The sequence below is a fragment of the Neoarius graeffei genome, chromosome 13 (assembly GCF_027579695.1).
Source record: "Neoarius graeffei isolate fNeoGra1 chromosome 13, fNeoGra1.pri, whole genome shotgun sequence".
Lineage (NCBI taxonomy): Eukaryota > Metazoa > Chordata > Actinopteri > Siluriformes > Ariidae > Neoarius > Neoarius graeffei.
Genome location: NC_083581.1, coordinates 57,830,003 through 57,855,099, shown reverse-complemented (window position 1 = coordinate 57,855,099; position 25,097 = coordinate 57,830,003). Strand labels below are relative to the sequence as shown.

The window sequence follows — 25,097 nt, the reverse complement described above, 5'->3', positions numbered from 1 at the left end:
ATATTATGTCAATCTAATCAAATAATATGATGTGACTGAATCTCAGTGTGGTATGTTCCCTATGTGTGGGTGGAGCACAGAGGACGGCAGGACAGAGATCAGGTTTACAACTAGGCTTTATTGCCACACTTTTCAGTCTAACAATATCCAGTGACTAACACAGACGCACACACACAACCGGCGTCTGGTTTAGGGATGAGCTCCCTCCGCTCTCGCTCTCCCTCCTGATATAGGGCGTGGTCACTGGGAAGACACACAAACACCGGTTAATTGCTCTCAGGTGTAGTGATTCTGCCACTTACCTTCCCTGACTCCGCCCTCCTGTCACAGACCGGCGCTTGACCACGCCCCCGCTGCCACATACCCCCACCGCCCGACTCAGGCCGGGCGGCTGTCCGGCCTGCAGCCAACTCCCCCCCCCCCCCCCCCCCCCCCCCCTGACGGGAGAGGAAGTCCGCCACGACCATCTGCGCCCCCGGCCTGTGGACCACCTTGAAATTAAAGGGTTGGAGCGCCAGATACCAACGGGTGATCTGCGCGTTGGCATCTTTCATGCGGTGGAGCCACTGGAGGGGCTCGTGGTCCGAACAGAGGGTGAAAGGGCGCCCCAACAGGTAGTACCGGAGGGCGAGAACCACCCACTTGATGGCCAAACACTCTTTCTCTATGGTGCTGTAGCGCCCCTCACGCACCGACAGCTTCCTGCTGATATACAGGACAGGGCGGTCCTCCCCCTCCACCTCCTGGGACAAAACCGCCCCCAGCCCTCTGTCCAACACATCGGTCTGCAACATAAAGGGGAGAGAAAAGTCAGGGGAGTGTAGAAGTGGCCCCCCACACAGTGCAGCCTTTACCTCTGAGAAAGCCCGCTGGCATTGCTCTGTCCACTGGACCGGATCTGGTGCCCCCTTTTTAGTGAGATCAGTCAGCGGGCTGGTGACGTCCGAATAATTAGGTATGAATCTACGATAATAGCCAGCCAGCCCCAGGAACTGTCTCACCCCCTTTTTGGTCTTGGGCCTCGGGCAGGCCGCAATTGCTGCCGTCTTATTAATTTGGGGACGCACCTGCCCGTTGCCCAAGTGGAAGCCCAGATACCGTACTTCCACCCACCCAATCACACACTTCTTTGGGTTGGCTGTGAGCCCCGCTCGCCTCAGCGACCTAAGGACGGCCCTCAGATGTTTGAGGTGCCGCTGCCAGTCATTACTATAGATGATGATGTCATCTAAATACACGGCCGCATAAGTGGCATGAGGGCGGAGGACTCTGTCCATCAGCCGCTGAAACGTAGCGGGCGCCCCAAACAGCCCAAACAGAAGGGTGACGAATTGGTGTAAACCAAACGGTGTGGAAAAGGCCGTTTTTTCTCGGGATAGTGGAGTCAAGGGGATCTGCCAATATCCCTTCGTCAAATCCAGTGTCGAATAAAAGCGAGCAGTGCCGAGTCGATCGAGCAACTCATCAATACGAGGCATTGGGTACGCGTCGAATTTAGACACCGCGTTGACTTTTCTATAGTCCACACAGAACCGGACCGACCCGTTGGCCTTGGGTACCAAGACCACTGGGCTGCTCCAATCACTGTGGGACTCCTTGACGATGCCCATTTCGAGCATGGTCTGAAGTTCTTCCCGAACCACCTTTTTTTTGTGTTCGGGTAGCCTGTAAGGGCGGCTACGCACTACCACCCCCGGGGGCGTCTCTATGTGGTGCTCTATGAGGTTAGTGCGACCGGGCAGGGGCGAGAACACATCCAAAAACTCGATCTGCAACTGGGCGACCTCCGTGAGTTGGGTCAGGGAGAGGTGGTCTCCACAGGGGACCGGAGAGGTACGTGATGCCAATGTCCCTTTTTGAACCTTCGGCCCCAGCTCCGCCTTCTCCGGAACCACCGACACCAACGCCACGGGGACCTCCTCGTTCCAGAGTTTAAGCAGATTGAGGTGGTAAATCTGTAGCGCCCCACCTCTGTCCGTTCGCCTCACCTCATAGTCGACGTCCCCGACTCGCCGTGTGACCTCAAAGGGTCCTTGCCACTTGGCGATCAATTTGGAGCTCGACGTGGGCAACAGTACGAGTACCTTATCTCCCGGTGTGAACTCTCTAAGGCGCGTACCCTTGTTGTACAGGCGGGCTTGCCGTTCCTGGGCCTGCTGCAAATTCTCCTGAGTTAGGTGGGTGAGTGTGTGGAGTTTTGCGCGCAGGTCCATAACGTACTGAATTTCGTTCTTACTTTGTGAAGGTCCCTCCTCCCAATTTTCCCGCAGCACGTCCAGGATGCCGCGCGGCTTACGACCATATAATAATTAGAACGGGGAGAACCCCGTGGAGGCTTGGGGGACCTCTCGCACTGAGAACAGCAAGGGTTCGAGCCACTTATCCCAATTACGTGCGTCCTCACTTACGAATTTCTTAATAATATTTTTGAGGGTGCGGTTGAACCATTCCACTAAACCGTCCGTTTGTGGGTGATACACGCTGGTGCGGATCGGCTTAATCCCCAATAACCCATACAGTTCGCGCAGTGTTCGTGACATAAACGTAGTGCCTTGATCAGTCAGAATCTCTTTCGGGATTCCAATTCGGGAGATGACGTGGAAGAGTGCCTCTGCCATACTGCGTGCTGAGATATTGCGCAGAGGCACTGCTTCCGGGTATCGCGTTGCATAGTCCACCAGAACTAATATAAAGCAGTACCCTCGTGCTGACCGATCTAATGGCCCGACGAGATCCATCCCAATTCTCTCAAACGGGGTCTCAATTAACGGTAGAGGGTGCAAAGGTGCTTTTGGAATGGCCGCTGGATTTACTAACTGGCATTCGCGGCATGCCGTACACCACCTACGGACATCGCCGCGAATCCCCGGCCAATAGAATCGGGACATTATTCGGGCTAGTGTTTTATCCTGCCCCAAGTGTCCAGCCATGGGATTAAAGTGAGCTGCCTGGAATACCAATTCCCGGTGGCTCTTCGGAATTAAAAGCTGCGTGACTCGCTCTTTAGTTTGAATGTCCTGCGTCACTCGGTATAATCTATCCTTCATAATCGCGAAGTAGGGGAAGGACGGGGTGGCGTTCGGCTGGAGCGTTTGACCATCGATTACTCTCACTTGGTCAAACGCATGCCGCAGAGTCTCGTCTCGCGACTGCTCTAATGGGAAATCCGTGAGGGATTCCCCAATAGAGAGAGGAGGAGCCAGCGGCTCCTCACTCTGACGCGGAGATGACGTAGACGGCTCTGTGACAGCTGCTCCCACCAAAGCGACACCGGGACCTCCCCCTGTCAAATGGCAGGACCCACTCTCTACTAGGCGCGTCATTAAACCCCGAAATCCTGGCCAATCAGTCCCCAAAATTAAAGAGTGGGTAAGGCGAGGATTAACCGCCGCCTTCACTATAAATTTTTCCCCTTTGAAAATAATGTGGACCAACACCAAAGGGTAGTGGTGAACATCCCCGTGCACACACAACACCTTCACCCCTTGTGCTCCCCCCAATGCCTCGCTTTGAACCAGGCTTTGGCGAATTGAGGTCTGATTACAACCAGAATCCACCAACGCCTGATATGTAGCCCCTTGGATACTCACCGGTATGCGATACGCTCTGGCCCGATCGAGGGCGGCCTCTGGCGCGTCGGGGATCCGAACCACCGCGCCCACTTCCATTGCTGTGCACTGCTGTTGAAGGTGGCCCGGCTCCCCGCAGCGCCAGCAAACCGGCCCGGGCTTTCCCTCTGCACCGGTGATCTGGGGCTCACTCACCTGAGGTGGGGGAGAGACAGACACAGAAGGGAGAAACGGGAGGGCTCCATGGGTGCGGCGGGCCGGCTGGGGTGGTGCCGGCCCCCGCCTCCGCGGTGGGGGAATGGGGCGAGGACGGGACACAGGAGGAGGGGGAGAGAGAAGAGGAGAGAAGAGAAGATGCCATCTGCTGTCCTGCCGCCGGGACAGCCACCAGATTATCCTCCGCCAGCTCGACTGCCTGATCCAGCGACGCCGGGCGGTGGCACTGGACCCACTCCGCGGTTCCTGCTGGTAAGCGGGTGTCCAGTACCACCTGGTCGACAATTCCCTCGGTGTCGCGATCGTTGGCCCTCAACCACCGCCAGCAGGCGTCCCGGAGCTGCTGGCCGAACGCGAACGGCCGGCCGACTTCCTCCAATCGCAGCGCGCGGAAGTGCTGGTGCTGTTGTTCCGGTGTGCGCCCCACGCGCTGGAGGACAGCCCGGCGGAGGTCCGCGTAGGGCGGTCGGCGGGGAGCTGTAGCGCGGCCAGCTGTGCCTCTCCCGTTAGCAGGGGGAGGAGGGGCGCCGCGCGCTGCTCCATCGGCCACCCCGAGGCTTCGGCGACCTGTTCAAACAACGTGAGGAACGCCTCGGGGTCGTCCATCTTGGTGACAGTGAGGGGAGATGGGCCCGCGGCCGGAGCGCTGGTGGACCCCGCCGACGCGAGGAGATGCCGGAACGCCTCGCGATCTTCCTGCTGGGCCAGCACCAGGGCTTCGAAGCCCTGCTCTTGTTCCTTTCGGAGTGTGACGAGCGCCTGGTGCTGGCTTTGCTGAGCCGTGGTGAGGGCGTGGACCAGGTCGGCGAACGGGGAGGATTCCATGGGGCTGCTGGGTTGATGCTCCACTTCCCGGGTTTCGGCACCACTGTGATATGTTCCCTATGCGTGGGTGGAGCACAGAGGACAGCAGGACAGAGATCAAGTTTACAACTAGGCTTTATTGCCACACTTTTCAGTCTAACAATATCCAGTGACTAACACAGACACACACACACAACCGGCGTCTGGTTTAGGGATGAGCTCCCTCCGCTCTCGCTCTCCCTCCTGATATAGGGCGCGGTCACTGGGAAGACACACAAACACAGGTTAATTGCTCTCAGGTGTAGTGATTCTGCCACTTACCTTCCCTGACTCCGCCCTCCTGTCACAGACCGGCGCTTGACCACGCCCCCGCTGCCACACTCAGTTGTGTCTTTTTAACTTTTAGCATCTACCTCCTTAAGGGTTTGTGCACAGTCAAAATGCATGTACTGTAGATCAGATTTGGCTCAGTATTTGTTTTTACATCAATATGATATCATGTGGGTGGGGCAGTGGTGTAGTGGTTAGCACTGTTGCCTCAAAGCAAGAAGGTTCTGGGTTCAAGCCCAGTGGCTGACAGGGAGCCTTTCTGTGTGGAGTTTGCATGTTCTCCCCATGTCTGTGTGGGTTTCCTCCGGGTGCACTGGTTTCCCCCACAGTCCAAAGACATGCAGGTTAGGCTAATTGGTGGCTCTAAATTGACCGTAGGTGTGAATTGTTTGTCAGCCCTGTGATTGACCTGGTGCCTTGTCCAGGGTGTACCCCACCTTTTGCCCATAGTCAGCTGGGATAGGCTTCAGCTTGCCTACGACCCTGCACAGGATAAGCGGTTATGGATGGATGATATCATGTTTTGGTTGTACGTGAGATCCTGATTGGGGGTGGCCTCACTGAAATGAATTTGACACAGTAGTGAGGTGAAAGTGTAGTAGAAGTTAGTGGAGATGAAATATAGATGACAGCAAGCATCACAATTTCAATCTGAATTTGCCAGCAGAGGAGGATGTGTACAGGTACCTCAAAGCTGCATTCAGATGAATAAGGAAGGGCCGGAGGATAAAGATTTACCACCCTGTCTGATGTGGAGCCCAGACAAAAACATAGAACAATCAGATAACCCCTTCGGACACAAGGAAAAATGCTATGGAATTTCATGTGTACAATTGTACACATTATGTCGGAAGGGGATAATGATGGCATGAAGATGAAGGTCTACTCATTGTTCTAGCTGTCTCATTGTGTTTACACTACATACAGAAAGGAGGTGGCAGAATGAGAGTCTCTGCCAAGCTGATGTGGAACAGTTATAAAGAAGAAACTGTTCATCACTTTTTTTTTTTTAAATATAATACTTATGGAAGAAGTTATCTGCTGCCCCCTTTGGGTTTTTCAGCAGTCAGGCAGCATTGCTTAGTAGTGATCACTGTAAAACAATGATAACCCCATTAAGTTATGTGAACTTATTTCTTCTTTTTAACTCCAAGTGTCAACATTTTCTGGATATTGAACTCAAGTTTATAGTTTTGCAAACCTTAAAGTGCTGATGACACGTTTTTGACATCTTTGGCGATGTTTTATAACATAAAAAGTAATTCCCGATGATCCATATATTAATTCATGAAGGCGCCTATTTTACAAGTTATGATGATAAACGCGGCTATTTGGGCAAATTTGACGGGGCTGCAGCACCCAGGAGACGAAAGAGGAGGAGGAGCTATATGATGTCAGCGAAAGAACCTTCCTCCTAACTTACCAGTTTGTTGTTGATGCGGCAGGTGTTCAGTTTATCATTATTAGTATTTTTATTAGACATTATTATACATTATTATGCATATAGTTATTATGCCTTCGCGTTGTGTTGCCGGCTTTTGCTCCAAAACCCACAAGGATGGGGTAAGTTTATTCAAGTTTCCCAGAGATCCCGAGCTGCATGCGAAGTGGGTGAAGCAAGTCAGGCGCACTCGTGACAAGTGGGAGCCCTCACCAACATCCGTCCTGTGCTCTGAACACTTCGATTTGGATTGTTTTGACACCCTTCCCAGCTTAAAATAATCTCTTGGGTGTTCAGTTCAGCACAAATGTGTTACTACCATCAGCAGTGCCTACACAGTGTTGCCAGATTGGGAGGTTTCCCGCCCAGTTGGGCGGTTTCAAGTGCATTTTGGTGGGTTTTGAACATATTTTGGGCTGGAAAACGTCAGCAGTATCTGTTGCCAGATACTGCTGAAGTTTTCCAGCCCAAAATATGTTCAAAACCCACCAAAATGCACTTGAAACCGCCCAACTGGGCGGGAAACCTCCCAATCTGGCAACACTGCCAGTATTCCGGAGGGGGTCTACTAGTAGCTATGCCGGATCCAAAGACAGTCCTCCTGTCAGAACATGTGTTGTGAAATGACATAAGATAAAGGTATGTAGAGCTATAGATTCTACATGATAATCATAAATGTAATCATAAAGTCGGTGTGATATCAGTCATGTATTTGCTTGTGAAAGCTTGCGGCTTTCATGTAACTGCCGCCTAGCAACGAGAAGCAAAGGGTAAAGAGGGTAGGCTATCATAGATTCTATTCGGAAGAGATCAACACAATTCTAGACTCCCAGAAGAGGAAGAGCTAGCACTAGAGAGTTCACCGGCGTTTTCATGCGCCATTTCCATTGAGTAGAACCAGAGTAGAACAGCCAGTGAACTGCAGCGTGTTCTTCTGCTGACGTCACAACATGGCCGCGAGCCACGGACCCAGTTTTCTTGCGCTGTGCAATTAAAAGTTGGATATTTGCATAACAACAGCTTCTTTTCACGTAATTATAACAGAAATCTAACGTTTGCCATGTCGTATAGTTTATTTAAGAAATTGCATAGAGTCATGTTCGTGTCATCAGCCCTTTAAATGTAAAATAATCCATTGTCTTGACTTCTTGTGAATTTTATCTGGATTGTCATTGTTCATTTAATTCATGTCTATAAGTTATAATGTGAAAAAGGGAAATGCTGATGCCGGGGAAATACCAGGAAATCCAGAGAAGTTGCCATGATTCAGGAGTGATTCAGTGTGAAGTTTAAGGAAACTCACAAACTTGCCATTGTTATTCAAGATGATAAATAAATCTAAGTAGAACCAATTTGAAAACATTCGTACTCTTAACATAAAATGGCAATTGATAGGAATATAGAAGAACAACTTTATTAATCACATGTACACTTTAAGCACAGTGAAATTTCTCTCTGCATTTAACCCACCTTAAGCAGTGAACACCCACATGCGCAATGAGCACACACACATACCCAGAGCAGTAGGCATCCATGCTACAGCACCCAGGGAGCAGTTGGGGTTTAGGTGCCTTGCTCAAGGGCACTTCAACCCAAGGCTGCCCCGTGTTAACCTAACCACATGTCTTTGGACTGTGGGGGAAACCAGAGCACCCAGAGGAAACCTACACAGACATGGGGAGAACATGCAAACTCCAGATGCAATATTGGATCATTTTCCTCAATAAATAAACGACCAAGTATAATATTTTTGTCTCATTTGTTTAACTGGGTTCTCTTTATCTACTTTTAGGACTTGTGTGAAAATCTCATGATGTTTTAGGTCATATTTATGCAGAAATATAGAAAATTCTAAAGGATTCACAAACTTTCAAGCACCACTGTATATATTTTCCGAACAATTATGCTTTATGATAAAAGAACGAACCACAATTTGCACAGATTGGTTTAATAATACTAGCGCCGCACTGCCTGTTTTTACAATGCCTTTGAAAATCGATAAAGCAATGTATCGTCTCATCTCATTATCTCTAGCCGCTTTATCCTGTTCTACAGGGTCACAGGCAAGCTGGAGCCTATCCCAGCTGACTACGGGCAAAAGGCAGGGTACACCCTGGACAAGTCGCCAGGTCATCACAGGACTGACACATAGACACAAACAACCATTCACACCTACGGTCAATTTAGAGTCACCAGTTAACCTAACCTGCATGTCTTTGGACTGTGGGGGAAACCGGAGGAAACCCATGCGGACAACATGCAAACTCTGCACAGAAAGGCCCTCACCGGCCACAGGGCTCGAACCCGGACCTTCTTGCTGTGAGGCGACAACGCTAACCACTACACCACCGTACCGCCCGCAATGTATTGTAACCCTACAAAATTTATATTCAATTGGAGTAATGGAAGAAACAAATAAGAAAATAGTGCATGAATATAATTTGAATAGCCCTCCCTTCTAGCCAAGAGGAAATCATTGTTATGCTGCAGGGGCGAGGTCTGCTATCTCTGATTGGCTTGTTTTTTTTTTTTAGAAAATAAGGAACCGGGAGACAGGTTTGCGATAACTTGGGATGAGTTTATTATTATAATATTGAGCTATTCAGCAATTTTTAATGCTACACACACACACACACACACACTCTCTGTGTGCACTGTGCTGGTTTTCTCTCTCTGCTCACTGGCTTCTCTGGAAGCACACAGAAAAACACACATTAGTAGACTAGATGGTTAGACACAGGTGAGACTGGTAGTGTTACCTGCTGGTTCTACCTGATTCCTCGCTGCCCACAGCCAACGCACGATCACACCCCTGCTTCCACACTCGCGTTTTTAAGGCAGCAGGTGAGCTTTCATTTCTAAGTTGAACCAACATGGAATTTCTTACAGTGCAGTATTGGTTTCTTTGTATGTGGATAAGTTTGAATTACATTTTTGTCATTGAATATCAAGTTTCTCATGAATCATGATAACCACTCTGTCATTTCTAAAAATTGACTCTGAAGTGTCAACTGGCTACTTTAAATTGCCCACAGATGTGAATGAGAGTGTGAATGGTTGTTTGTGTTAGCCCTGTGATAGACTGGTGACCTGCCCAGGGTGTATCCCGCCTCTCCCCTGAAGTCAGCTGGGATTGGCTCTGGCTTTCCTGTGACCCTGTGGTACAGATGATGGATGGATGGATGATTAAGTGTTTTATTAACTCTGGAGTTCCAGTTGGTTACTCCATAGGTATGTGCTCTCATGGGAGATTGTAATAAGTGCTCTTACGAAATAACAGAGCTGTCAATCACATCTCATCTCCTTTCTTTGTTCAGGTCAATTGTGCCTGAAGTGTGTTTCCTATTCTAAACTTCAGTTTTAGAAACTGTCTAATGTTTCTGTTTTGTAGAATGATTTGAAGCTCTGCGTTGGGAATGTGGAAATTGAGGTGGCTACCAGCTGTTCTCCTTTTCTCTCTCACTCTTACACACTCCTATGGCCTCTGGCATTTTTCTCAGGGTTGTATGTGTGTGTGTGTGTGTGTGTGTGTGTGTGTGTGTGTGTGTGCGCGCCAAAGCTGTCATATGGAGGAAATCACTGATAATTATGGTGACACTCTGTAAAGCTCTGCAGGAAGCCTGTGCTTTAGAAATTCTGTTTGCAAAGGAACCATTTTCCCCTTTTATTTAATTTCTATTTATACACACAGGGGAGACAGGCAGATGTGAAAGAAAGGGGGACGAGAATAAGAGGAGGAATATGAAGACAGGTGGAAACTACAGACAAAATGAGAATAATCCCTAACAAAGCCGACCATCCAGGAACGTTTATGCTCTTTATTGTCATTCCAGATTCACTCCCTCGTGCTTTTATTGTAACTTCTGTCACAAAGTAATTTATCAAAATATTGTAGTCATTGCCAAGTTAGATATATTTCAGAACAGTCTTTTGGAAGGCATTGTGGTTTTTTGGTTGAATCAATAAGAAAGAAAATTAAGAGTCTATGACTATAGTTGGCCCTGCGACCCTGTAGAACAGGATAAGTGGCTACAGATAATGGATGGATGGATGGACTATAGTTGGGAGGACAGAACAGGAAAAGCCCTCATTTCAACATGTGTATTCTATATGACATGGTGATCCAGTTATGGGAAATGGAAAATATGTGCATTCCCCATGGTTAATAAGTGAAAAAAGTAAAATTTTACAATATGGCTACAAAAAATATAATTTCAAGATGTTACAAATGAAATATGGGTGTAACAGATAAAGTAAGTTAAGTTTTGCCTTGATGCTAGGGCTGGGCAATTCACTGAATTTTATTTTCAATTATGATTTTAGAGAGTTCACATCCGATTTCTCTATTAAACACCATTATATTTAACTACATTATTGTACATCAGTCACTAACTCACTCACTTCTTCCAGCTTGTCCCACTTATGTGTGTGGGGTCACTGTCATGTGGACCCTGTTGATCCACATATCATATTAATTGGAGCATAGTTTTATGTCAGAAGCCTCTCATTTCTGGGCTTAGGAAACAACTATTAACACCTATGGACAATTTAGAATAGCCAGTTGACCTAAGCGCATGTCTTTGGGCTGTGGGGGAAACCAGAGCACCCGGAGGAAACCCACACAGACACGGGGAGAACATGCAAACTCCACACAGAAAGGCCCCCGTCTGCTGCTGAGCTCGAACCCAGAACCTTCTTGCTGTGAGGCAACAGTGCTAACCACTACACCACCGTGCCACTCCATTATTGTACGTGTTAACTACATATTAAAATAATTGTCTTTAAAATGTCAGACATGAATATTAACAGGTTTATGAAGTATTCTTGTGGATATTTGAGGCTAACAAGACATTAAATAATAGTAATAATAATAGATATTTTTTAAGTTCAATATTATGTTTTCAAAGTCAATGAGTAACCATATGAAATAATCTTGATCTCAATATTGACCAAAATAATCATGATTATAAATTTTGTTATCAAGTAGCCCAAATTTATGCTGTGCTTGGAAGCAGGCAGTTCAGACGTGCAGGTAGGTTAACATGAGGCGGCCTTGGGCTGAAGTGCCCTTGAGCAAGGCACCTAACCCTCAACTGCTCCCTGGGCGCTGTAGTATAGCTGCCCTCTGCTTTGGGTATGTGTGTGTGCGCTCATTGCTCTTGTGCATGTTCATTAGATTAGATTAGATTAGATTAGATTAGATTAGATTAGATTAGATTAGATTAGATTAGATTAGATTAGATTAGATTAGATTAGATTAGATTAGATTAGATTAGATTAGATTAGATTAGATTTGATTTGATTTGATTTGATTTGATTTAACTTTATTGATCCCTTTGGGAGGGTTCCCTCAGGGAAATTAAGATTCCAGCAGCATCATTACAGATAAACAGAGAAAAGAAATAGAGAAAACTTCTAGATAAATTAAAATAAAGTATTTACATATACAAATATAAAAAGAATAAGATATGGGGAAGAGAGGAGGGGGGGAAGGTGGGGGGGGGCGGTAGGAGGCGAGATATTGTACTTTATATTGCACATTGTCCGGTATTGCTTATTGTTAGGCTAGGCTACTGCTCCTTCCCGTCCTCTGTCCTCCTGTTACCCCTCCTCCCTCCCAGAGAGGAGGTGTACAGTCTGATGGCATGAGGGACAAAGGAGTTTTTGAGTCTGTTCATCCTGCACTTGGGAAGGAGCATTCTGTCACTGAACAGGCTCCTCTGGTTGCTGATGACGGTGTGCAGAGGGTGACTGGCATCGTTCATGATGTTCAATAGTTTGTCCATAGACCTCTTCTCTGCCACCGTCACCAGAGAGTCCAGCTTCATGCCGACCACAGAGCCGGCCTGCCTGATCAGTTTGTCCAGCCTGGATGTGTCCTTCTTGGATGTGCTGCCCCCCCAGTACACCACGGTGTAAAACAGGACACTGGCGACCACAGACTGATAGAACATCCACAGGAGTTTCCTGCAGATGTTAAAGGACCGCAGCCTCCTAAGGAAGTATAGCCTGCTCTGTCCCTTCCTGTATAAGTGTTTGGTGTTGCAAGTCCAGTCCAGCTTGCTGTCCAGCCACAGCCCGAGGTACTTGTAGGAATCCACAGCCTCCACCTCGACTCCCTCGATCAGAACTGGTCGTGACCTTGGTCTGGACCTCCCAAAGTCAATGACCATCTCCTTGGTCTTTGAGGTGTTGAGCTGCAGATGGTTCCTGTTGCACCACAGAGCAAAGTCCCTCACCAGGCTCCTATACTCCTCCTGTCTGTCGTCACTGATACACCCAATGATGGCTGTGTCATCGGCAAACTTCTGAATGTGACACAGCTCCGAGTTGTAGCAGAAGTCCACGGTGTACAGGGTGAAGAGAAGAGGGGCCAGCACCGTGCCCTGGGGTGCTCCGGTGCTGCTAATCACAGTGTCAGACGTGATGTCCTTCAGCCTGACGTACTGCGGCCTGTCAGTGAGGTAGCTGGAGATCCAGGTGACCAGGCAGGGGTCCACTCGCATCCTGTTCAGTTTGTCCTGAAGCAATAGGGGCTGGATGGTGTTGAAGGCACTCGAGAAGTCCAAGAAGAGGATCCTCACTGTGCCATTTCCCTTATCCAGATGCAAGTGGGCTCAGTGTAGCAGGTAGAGGATGGCATCTTCCACACCGACACCTGCCCGGTATGCAAACTGCAGACAGTCCTGGGCATGTTGTACCTGGGGTCTGAGGAGGCTGAGGAAGAGCCGCTCCAACGTCTTCACCAGATATGAAGTGAGTGCCACCGGTCGGAAGTCGTTCAGCTCGCTGGGCCGATTCTTTTCATTGCTTCAGATGGGTTAAATACAGAGGAGGTATTTCACTGTGCTTGAATGTACATGTGATGAATAAACTGTGTGTGTTTTTTTTTTTAACCTCTGTTCGTCCGTCTCTCTGTATCTCCGTATTTCCGTCCATCCGAAACACCCTTTTTCTCAGCAACCACAAATCATAGCCACTTGGTACCAAACTTCAACTTGGGGTTCTATACCATGTATACCATTTTCAGGTCTGTCGCACATCGACTTCCTGTTTACTGACCGAATGTATTTACGAAACATATAGTGTGGATTTACAAAATTTTCGTAACATTTTTCTCAGCAACTACAAATCACAACTGCATGATATTTGGTACCGAGCTTCAGCTTGGGGTTCTATACCATGTATACCGTTTTCAGGTCTGTTGCACATCTACTTCCTGTTTACAGACTGAATGTATTTATGAAACATATAGGGTGGATTTTGACGCTATTTCAAGAAGCAAGATGCTATTTCAAAATGACAGTTTACCAGGATGCTATTTGAAATCCCTGGGGAGAACACTGCTCTTTACTTACTTGTTTCAGGGTTAATCATTTGTTGAAGTCAACATTCATGATAAGTGTCCTATTCCTTCAATTGATTGCATTCTGATATAAGCAAGAGCAGAGGGATACGTAAGTGAGCAGTAGCTACCAGTTGATCTTGTTTTTCAGAGCAAACCCAATCACTGCAGTATGTTCTTACTGCAAAGCTGTGGACTAAAAAAAAACAAAAAAAAACATTTTTCTAAAGCACACTGTCATCCATCCTCTTACTCCGCATATCAGTAAATCAGCTCTAGAACAAGTCGTGCAAACTGTATCTTGGGGAAACAATTGGTTTGTTGTTTATAGTGATTGTGTTCATTGTAGTATTTCATTGTGAAAAGGGTAATTATGTTACATAAGTTAAAGACTCACCTGTTAGCTGAATTGTTTTCCTACAGTAACCCACTAAGACTTCTAATTAGTAGATACAACTCCCAGAACGACCCCTCTCTCTCTCTCTCTCTCTCTCTCTCTCCTTGTCTTGAATATCTTCTGTTTATTTTTGTTTCTCTCTGGGTTTCTAGGAAATCATACAGAAGCTGACTACATACGGTTACCCACCAATCTCCCCGAACTCCTCTCTGAAGAAAATACATCATCTGGAAAATATTTCCGACAAATCATGAAGGACAAAGGCTTCAGATCTTTTCAGCGGAGTAACGTCTGAAGATAAAGTAAAAGGAGCCATTTGCTCTGGGTAACTGATCGTTTACATTTTATCTGTTCTTTCCCCTGCTAAACTCACTTTTAGCTTTAAATTACCCACTTGTAGTGGTAAATGATTGTGCTCCGTTTGTGAATTATTTGTGATAAATGCACTTCAGAAATCACATTACTTATTTATTATGCGATGAATGCATTTTCCTTTCTGGTGAATAGATCTCGCTTCATCAATATGAGTGTGTGCCTGTCTGCATAGTAAAATGGAAACATTGGAGCATAGTGTAGGGCATTGTCATCAGTGACATCTTAATTTTACTTACACACACCCCACCCCTGACTCAGCATCCTTAGCCCTTACTCCATCCCTTCTTCATCAGTGCTGTTGTCTCTGAGGGGGACAGTCTCCATCTGTTCTCCTCACAGATAGCGCTCTCTCTCTCACTCACTCTCTCACACACACACACACACACACACCCTCCTTTCTCACTGCTACACTCCAGCAAGCTTCTTAGGATTCCCCCATGACTCTGTTCCTATCTCCCTCAGCCACATGTGTCCTGTTTGTGCTCTCATGATCTTTTTTGCACTTTTACCCTCTCTCTTCAGTTTGTCTTCTCTCTTCCTTAGTTCCAGACAGCTGTTTCCATCACACACCTCATCTTAATAAGATTATGAATTAGAAATGCACAGGTCCCAGTTAAATTGCTGCAGTTCCTGCTCCGAGCAGTGATTCCCTGCAGAGAGATTGACCTACAGAGTTGGACAGACTACTGAAGCTTGCCACTTTTCACTTACGGTCTCACAAATGCATTAACACGTGTGTGCGCGTGCGCGCGCACACACACACACACACACACACACACACACACACACACAAAACCAATGGTCGTATTATCTGAGTAAAGGCAGTAAAAGGTAAATGTCAGTGCTTTGACCATCAAATCATGTGGGTGACAGGGTTTACTTGATACAGGCCTGGGGCTCATTATCTGAAAGGGAGGATCACTTTGGGCCCACAGGAACCTGCAGCTCCCACTATGCTCAGAATGAACCTACTGCAGGGGGCAATTCTATACTTTAAATAGTGACATTCTCTCTCTCTCTCTCTCTCTCTCTCTCTCTCTCTCTCTCTCTTTGTCATTTTTTCATTGTCTCTTTTTCTCTTTGCCAGCCTCTAGCTAGGTACTCAGATTACCCAGAGGCTGCCTGCATCCAGAAGCTTTTCTGCTACACTTTGGCTGTGGACGAGAGGAAATGAGCACTGCATAAGAAATCACCGTTGTGGATTACTGAGGATCAAGCCAGACCAAGACCCCCTGATCAGTAAAGGGAACTGTTAGGAGAATTTACACTTGAAAAGTGACCAAATTACAGAAAGTCAAAAAGTAACTTGTTGGAGTATCTTTCCTGACGTGTATGTCAGTTTTCCAGTGTGTCATTTTAACTGATCCAGTGTTCTGCCGAATGTAGTGAAACGAAGAAGTGACGTGTATGTATAAATGGTTGTCTGGTGGAAGAATCAACAAAAATGAATAAAAAAATCAGGAGAGACTTAAGACCATTTTGTACCATTTACTGCAGCTGAATCCCCCTTCTGTTGAGGAAAAAAGGGAGTAAACCTGTGCACCTCTGGTAAACTGAGAATAGCTGCTGCTCCAGAGACAACATTTGTTCTGTTAGCTTATTATCTTTCATTTTGTTTGCCTTGTTTCCCTGCTGCCTGGCTCCTGTAATGTTCCATCGCCTCTGTGCCCATGTAAAGCCATGCCAGTGCCTGAGATGGCTGTAAGTCCTTGGAAACCTTTGCAATGGGAGATCTTCCCCCCAATGGCTACATGCCGTGTCTACTGCACACCTGTGTTTTGGGGTGGCCGCCTTTATGTGATGGGGGGCTGCAGCGAGAGTGGAATGCCTCTGGATTCTGTAGAGGTCCTGGACTTAGAAAGCCAAAACTGGTGTCAGCTTCCCCCATTGCCTACTGCCAGGGCAGGGGCTTCGGCTGTGGCACTGGGGGACCAATTGGTGGTGATGGGGGGCATGGATGCTCAGCAGAGCCCACTGGCATCAGTGGAAGTCTACCACCCTGATGAGGGCAAGTGGGAGAGGAAGACTGGATTGGGACAGGCATCAATGGGTATAACTGCCTTGGAGATAGGTAAGAGCTGTGGGCTTCCATTTTTCCTTTCTCTCTCTTTCAATAAATGTACTCAAAAATCTCAGTGAGTAGCAGTTAGTCACTGTGAGTGCTATGATATATTCGAATGAAGTCTTAGAGACAAATGACAAAACATTTGCATGTAGACTCATCTGTGTTGGTAAAAGACTTTATAGAAACTGAATTTTTGTTCCAACACATAAGGACTCGGACTTACCCGAATTTTCAACTGGCTTACTCCAGTCCTTGTCAAGGAATGACCCTCTGCTTCCGGCACGTGACTTTATGCGATTGGAGCAGAGGATCAAAGGTCATCGATAACCGGAACCTCCTCCCCGTCTTTTAGTTGGCCAGCTAACAGCAGCAAAAGTGCTTAAAAAAAACTTTTGATGGCAAAGTCTTGTTAAAAGTTGGCAACCATGCTAGAAGTTAGCAGCATGGACTAAGGTTTCAGAATCACCCGGTTGCCAACATGGAACTTGAACTTTAAGGTCAAATTTGAAGGTCAAAAGGTCAAAAACAATGCATTTTATGGTTAGTCTTTTTTGGGGGCCTTATATTCATGGAATTCTTTTTCAAATGTTGGCAACCATGCTAGAAGTTATCAATAAAGTCTAAGGTTCCAGAATCTAGTGGTTGCCAAAATCATATTTCAAATTTAAGGTGAAATTTGAAGGTAAAAAAGTAAAATAAATAAATGGGTGGTTCGTCCGTTTTTGGGAGATCTATTTACATGCTATTCTTTTTTTAAAAGTTGGAAACTATGCTAGAAGTCATCAGTAGGGTCTGAAGTTCCAGACTTCAGTGGTTGCCAAAGTCATATTTGTACTTTAATGTCAAATTTGAAAATGAATAATAATAAAAAAAAAAAAAACAGAAGCGGGGATGTTCTGATTTGTCTTTTTGTGGGGTTGTATTTTCATGGCATTCTTTTTAAAAGCTGGCAACCATGTTATTAATTATCAGCAGGGTCTGAGGTTTCAGATTCCAGTGGTAATATAATATAATATAATATAATATAATATAATATAATATAATATAATATAATATAATATATGCTCAAGACTTTATATTGGGATGCTTGATTTAGCTCATCATGGAGCGACTCTGGACAGTCAGCCTTGGACATTCTGAAATGTATAATTCAAACTGGTTTTCGCCAAGACACATCATAGCTCATTAACATAAAATTAACTTAAACCGAATTTTAAATTTTCACCCTGGTCACCCAATTCACTTTATTCTTTTGTTCTATGTGAAGCACATTAAGCTGCCTGTATGAAATGTGCTATATAAATAAAATCTGCCTTGCCTTGGCTCACCAGCGACTTTGCTTTGGCCACCCAATTCACAGACTCCATAGAAAAATAATGACTTCTTATGTTTCTCATGTGAGCACAAGGTCAGATGGCATTGCATCTTGCACGTGCAAATCATCAGGCAAAGGTATGGCTGCAGTCTGACAAGGTATATGTTAATGAAAGCCCTGAGGAGACAGGTGGTTGGAAAGTGGTAGACCAACACTTGGTGGCTGTGTGGCAAAGGAAGCCTCCAGTTCCACACAGTTGCTTAGAACTGATAACATGTGGTTGTAGAACCAAGTGTCGTACACATGCCTGCAGTTGCCTGAAGAATGGACAGCCCTGTATACCTGCATGTGGTTGTGATGCAGATGGATGTTTAAACACTGCAGGGATGGAACATGATAAGGATGAGACAAACTTTTTGTAATAACAGCAACAATAAGTGCAACGCTACACAACTACTACAAATACATAAAATTGAAAATACTACAAAAATATTCAGTCTGTAATCACATTTGAATTTGAATTCTTGCCTTGAAACAAAGAAACAATCTGTTGACATACAGTCTTATTATTCAGTCACTGTAGAAAACGTTTTATGTTATTCATACCACAATAATAATGGCCATATAAATTCTAAATATACATATTAATCCATATAATTCATCAATATATTTGAACTTCCTATCCCCCAGGTACTAATTATCCAATATCTATGGCAAACAATTTGTATTTTATGAAAGCACATCACAAAATTAAAAAAAAACCCTGATATTTGACCTCGGTTGACCTTTTGACCTCTATATTACACCTTAAAGGTCAAGTTCCATGTTGGCAACCGGGTCATTCTGAAACCTTAGTCCATGCTGATAACTTCTGGCATGGTTGCCAACTTTTAACAAAAAATGCCATCAAAAGTTTTTTTTAGGGTCTTGGCAGGCCGACTATTTGTTTAGAGTCGGTTGAAGGACCCTGATGTAGACGGCTTCTTTTACTCCTCTAGCGAAGAAATCCGGTTCACTGTCTAGTATTTCCACTGTGTCGAGCATGACTGTATGTCCTGGTGATTCTAAATGGATGTGTTGTGATACCTCTGACGTTGTCGAGCTGGGCCGTTTGTGTTCTGAGAACCAGAGGTATCACAACACATCCATTTACAGTACAGTGGTGCTTGAAAGTTTGTGAACCCTTTAGAATTTTCTGTATTTCTGCATAAATATGACCTAAAACATCATCAGATTTTCACACAAGTCCTAAAAGTAGATAAAGAGAACCCAGTTAAACAAATGAGACAAAAATATTATAGTTGGTCATTTATTTATTGAGGAAAATGATCCAATATTACATATCTGTAAGTGGCAAAAGTATGTGAACCTTTGCTTTCAGTATCTGGTGTGACCCCCTTGTGCAGCAATAACTGCAGCTAAACGTTTGCAGTAACTGTTGATCAGTCCTGCACGCTGGCTTGGAGGAATTTTTAGCCCATTCCTCCGTACAGAACAGCTTCAGCTCTGGGATGTTGGTGGGTTTCCTCACATGAACTGCTCGCTTCAGGTCCTTCCACAACATTTCGATTGGATTAAGGCCAGGACTTTGACTTGGCCATTCCAAAACATTAACTTTATTCTTCTTTAACCATTCTTTCATAGAATGACTTGTGTGCTTAGGGTCGTTGTCTTGCTGCATGACCCACCTTCTCTTGAGATTCAGTTCATGGACAGATGTCCTGACATGTTCCTTTAGAATTTACTGGTATAATTCAGAATTCATTGTTCCATCAATGATGGCAAGCCGTCCTGGCCCAAATACAGCAAAACAGGCCCAAACCATGATACTACCACCACCATGTTTCACAGATGGGATAAGGTTCTTATGCTGGAATAAAATGTTTTCCTTTCTCCAAACATAACACTTCTCATTTAAACCAAAAAGTTCTATTTTGCTCTCATCCGTCCACAAAACATTTTTCCAATAGCCTTCTGGCTTGTCCATGTGATCTTTAGCAAACTGCAGATGAGCAGCAATGTTCTTTTCAGAGAGCAGTGGCTTTCTCCTTGCAACCCTGCCATGCACACCATTGTTGTTCAGTGTTCTCCTGATGGTGGACTCATGAACATTAACATTAGCCAATGTGAGAGAGGCCTTCAGTTGCTTAGAAGTTACCCTGGGGTCCTTTGTGACCTCGCCAACTATTACACGCCTTGCTCTTGGAGTGATCTTTGTTGGTCAACCACTCCTGGGGAGGGTAACAATGGTCTTGAATTTCCTCCATTTGTACACAATCTGTCTGACTGTGGATTGGTGCAGTCCAAACTCTTTAGAGATGGTTTTGTAACCTTTTCCAGCCTGATGAGCATCAACAACGCTTTTTCTGAGGTCCTCAGAAATCTCCTTTCTTCGTGCCATGATACACTTCCACAAACATATGTTGTGAAGATCAGACTTTGATAGATCCCTGTTTTTAAATAAAACAGGGTGCCCGCTCACACCTGATTGTCATCCCATTGAATGAAAACACCTGACTCTAATTTCACCTTCAAATTAACTGCTAATCCGAGAGGTTCACATACTTTTGCCACTCACAGATATGTAATATTGGATCATTTTCCTCCATAAATAAATGACCAAGTATAATATTTTTGTCTCATTTGTTTAACTGGGTTCTCTTTATCTACTTTTCGGACTTGGGTGAAAATCTGATGATGTTTTAGGTCATGTTTATGCAGAAATATAGAAAATTCTAAAGGGTTGGTTCACAAACTTTCAAGCACCACTGTAGAATCACTGGGACATATGGTCACGCTTGACACAGTGGAAATACTAGACCGTGAACAGGATTTCTTCGCTAGAGGAATAAAAGAAGCCGTCTACATCAGGGCCCTTCAACCGACGCTAAACAAAGATGGGGGGGGAGGTTCCGGTTATCGACAACCTTTGATCCTCTGCTCCAATCACATAAAGTCACGTGCCGGAAGCAGAGGGTCATTCCTTGACAAGGACTGGAATAAGCCAGTTGAAAATTCGGGTAAGTCCGAGTCCTTATGTGTTGGAACAAAAGTTTAGTCTCTATAAATGACAAAACATGTTCAAGATAACCAAACGTGTCGTAAACATAATTAGAACTTAAAGCTAGACAGCCCTTCGATTTCATAAAATCAGTGAAATTTAGTTCCCTCTGGAATTTGATCATTGTGATATATGTTTATTTCTGTAATATCTAAAAAAAAAATTACAGGCCATTCTGTGGCTGGGAAGTTATTTAATTTGAGGGGATTCCCTAGCAAATAATGTGCTTGAAATCACTCGCTTCACGCAGTTAAGCAGACATAGGAAGTCCAGTATGCACATGCGCACCTTCTTCTTCTTCTTTTGGGTTTTATGGCAGCTGGCATCCAGTGTTGCATTACTGCCATCTACAGGTTTACCTTGACCGTGCACTGACCGTTACATCATTCTGTCGCTAAATGAACAGCTGACCACACCGAGGTGCTCGCTGACCGCTGATATTTATTAGTTTGGTCCTGCGTTTCCTTTCCTTCGCAACATGGGCGGCACGGTGGTGTAGTGGTTAGCGCTGTCGCCTCACATCAAGAAGGTTCCGGGTTTGAACCCAGTGGCCGGCGAGGGCCTTTCTGTGTGGAGTTTGCATGTTCTCCCCGTGTCTGCGTGGGTTTCCTCTGGGTGCTCCGGTTTCCCCCACAATCCAAAGACGTGCAGTTAGGTTGACGTGGGGCGGCCTTGGGCTGAGGTGCCCTTGAGCAAGGTACCTGACTGGTCCCTGGGCGCTCTGGTGTGGCTGCCCACTGCTCTGTGTGTGTGTGTGTGTGTTCACTGCTTCAGATGGGTTAAATGCAGAGGATGAATTTCACTGTGCTTGAAGTGTGCATGTGACGAATAAAGGTTTCTTCTATAATGTCTTCTTCTCACTTTCCGTTACTGTAGTCGGTCTTTCATGTTTCATTCGCACACTCACGTCCTCCATTTTTCTCTCCCGTTTCAAATTTGTATCCCACAATGCCTTGCGTGAACGGGGAAAGCCCACCACGTGATGCATGATGTAGTATCTTGAATTGGGACATGGTGAAGCAAGAAAAAATAGCGGAGAGGCCGCATGGCTCCAAATTCATTAATTGTTATATTAAAAAAAACTAATAAAATTGGAAGTCTGTGATTCGAATTTAGTATCTTTTGGTCCACTAAACAAAAATAATTGGGTGTCGGGAAAATTCTTTTTATGACCTACACTTGAAAAATCTGAAAGGCAGTCTAGCTTTAATACAATATGTTTTTTTTTTTATTAAATTTTTTTCATGTCAGTATTTATGAGGCAATGTGTATATGTAATATTATACTATTGTATGATATAATACAATTTTGGAGGGTCTAAAGACAAAATACTTTTTCAATATGCATCCAGTGATGTCCTGTCTCAGTTTTCGCCATGAATTCATTTGACTCGGCCATTTGTTGACCTTAAAGTGCATATTCTGGACCAATTTTGTGGTTTTTTTTATGTGAAGGTATGTCCCTTTACACACTCATCCAGAAGGGTAATTTTGCACAAGGCCATCTGTCTACAGCAGAAAAAAATAAAATAACAAAACGCGTCTGGAAAAATCCCAAGGGAGTCTGGAGCCAGATTCGTGACGTTATCTGCGGAAGCGCCAGCAGGCTGCGTGAGCTTTGCACGGTTTAAGTGCACAGCCTGTGTAGACCAAGCGCTCCCATTTCTCTCTCATTGTCCAGTCTTTTGGAAAACGATGAGTACTCATCCCATCAAGATTGGTGTTGCTACACCCTGCTACGATACATCTGTTAACCATTTTAATAATTATGTGATACCGTTGAAGAAATTTGCAGAAAACCACCAGGTCGTTTTTTCATAAACAAACCAGCGCTGACGTAGGATTCAGAGGGAGGCGTCCCGCAGATGACATCACGAAAATCAATGTTTCCCAGGAAATTCAAATGCCAAGTTTTTTCAGAGGCGGACCAATTCGCCTCAAATGGCTTGATTTCAACTGAATTTTTCTGCTATTGCGCAAGGTAAAAAAAAATTTGCAGAGAATGCAGAATGTTACAGATATTTGACCAAAGTTTAATATAAAATAGGAGAATTACATTGATCTTGCTCCTGAATTTACCCGTGATATGCCCTTTAATATGAGAACAATTGTTTTTTTGATCAAACAATGAGGCCATGAAGAGTATGACTTCTTGTGTGTGAAAAACCTTCGTGCTATAAGTTTCTAGCTTCACAAGACACACGAGCTAGAGACTTTAAGAGGTGTGTATGGAAGTCCAAGTAGAAAGAGTCTCACTTGTCTCCTTCACTCAAGGCTCGGTATGATTAGCTGTGTTATCTCATTACAATCACTCCTACTATAAAGACTGTCTCTTGCACACTAGTCTGCCTGTATGCTGTGGATACATATGCTCCCAGTCAAAGCCCATTAGTCATTCTCTTACACACTGCAGAATCTCTCTTCCTCCCCAAGGGAGATAGATGGCTGTTTAGTTTATAGTGTTTCCTCTTCCTGTCCCTTCGTCGCATTCCTCAATCTGAACTATTACATGACACACAGTCCACACACACCTTTCAAACAGGAAACCAGCAAAATATTGCAGCCACTTCATGGCTCCTAGAAGGGTCTTCTTCCTACGTCTGTCTGTTTTGTTTGTCAGTATTTTGGCATGGCTTACTGGCTACAGCATGAAGGATGTAAGAAGGCGAGAGCAGAGTGAACAGAAGTGTGAATGTGAACAGCAGGTTTTCTTCACTGAGCAGGCAGATAGCACTTACCTGACAAGCTCACATTTGCTCAAATATGCTCCTGTTGTATTTATAGAAGTATGAATAATCTGCTGCTGCCATCAGCAGGGGGGCGTACATTTTATTAACACCAGGTAGTCAGTGCATGGCTTTTGTTATAAAGAGCATCCTGTTGACAGTGTATGACAGGCTTGACATTTAGACTGATGTGGAGAAAAGCTATGAAAATTGCGGCTAAGGTAAATAAAATTAGTCCTATTAAATTGCATTTGAATATGTTTGTGCAATTTCCTCCCTATTACTCATTTGTAAAAGCAAGTCTTGATGGCCAGTGCTGCCCACACTGTCAAGCTGAAGGACGACGATGAATTTATCCAAATCTGGTTGCTAGGCTATAGCCACAACCCAAACTTTTTGAGAAGAAATCTTTGGTGTAACATGGACAAACTTACAGTTGGACCATGTTTGCTATGACATTTAAATAAAGCACAAGTATGAATGGATGGATTTGGACCTGTTTTGGCTGAGATGCTAAATGCCAGGAAGAAACATTTTATGTGGATGCTTGAGCTCCCAAGTGTCATTACGGTTTAAATGTTTCCCTTTATGTTGGGAAGTCATAAGTTTGAAAATAGCTGTAGTCCCTGCTCTCTGAGTGGAAGAATGGTGTTCCCCTCGCCCCTGGCAATCAGAGCAATGCGTGCCAAAAAGGCTACATTTACTGCAGTAGAGTTCCTACTTAGAGATGAGTATAGGAGAGATAAAGACTGAGTATATTCTAGTATTTTAGAAAATATTTTTGACAACTTTCAACCTTTATTTCTTGGATGTCCAAATCCTTAAACAGCCCCTTCTTTGGAGGACCATTTAAGTGATTAACCAGGAAATTCTGAAATTACAGGTTTATGAAATGTCATCATTATCCATGAATACAAGATGTTCTAGACGAAAACAATTAAACAGACTTTAGCTTTAAAAAACATGTTAAAGTTGTAACATCAGTCCGTTGGGCTATTTTCCCAGGCGTGGCCGTACTGGATCAGCCAGTTACATGGATGTATTAGGAGATGAAAATGAGGGAGGCACTGCGTGACATAGGATTCCGCACAAGAGCATACTGTCACGCATCAAATGGATGGAAGATAAGCAGGTGTGTGTGTGTATGTATGTATGTATGTATGTATGTATGTATGTATGTGTATATAGTCTTGTCACTTATCCATTTTGTAGAAACAACAGCTTATAACCTGACTTTTAATTAATCCATTGGTTTTAGAAATGGCTCATATGAAAGCTAAAACCCTCCCAAATTATGTTTAATATACTAAAATAAATTTGCTTCACTGAAGAAAGATTGATCATTTAATGAACAGAGAAAGGTCAGATTTTGGCAAGACAAAAGTTTTGTCGCCTACAGAGTAATGTGAAAATTGAACAAATAATTTACTTCAAATACAAAAATATGTTGCATA

General features: G+C 44.8%; 1 protein-coding gene across 2 annotated transcripts in view; it reads left to right on the top strand.

The window, feature by feature from the left end:
- LOC132896951 (kelch domain-containing protein 8B-like) overlaps positions 1-25,097 on the top strand; it is a 314,670-nt gene that overhangs the window by 34,985 nt on the left and 254,588 nt on the right. For both annotated transcript variants that reach the window (XM_060938146.1, XM_060938147.1), the window contains exons 2-3: positions 14,255-14,427; positions 15,565-16,548. In XM_060938146.1, the coding sequence (XP_060794129.1) occupies positions 16,158-16,548 (391 nt within the window). In that variant the 5' untranslated portion in view covers positions 14,255-14,427; positions 15,565-16,157. The remainder of the gene's footprint in view (positions 1-14,254; positions 14,428-15,564; positions 16,549-25,097) is intronic.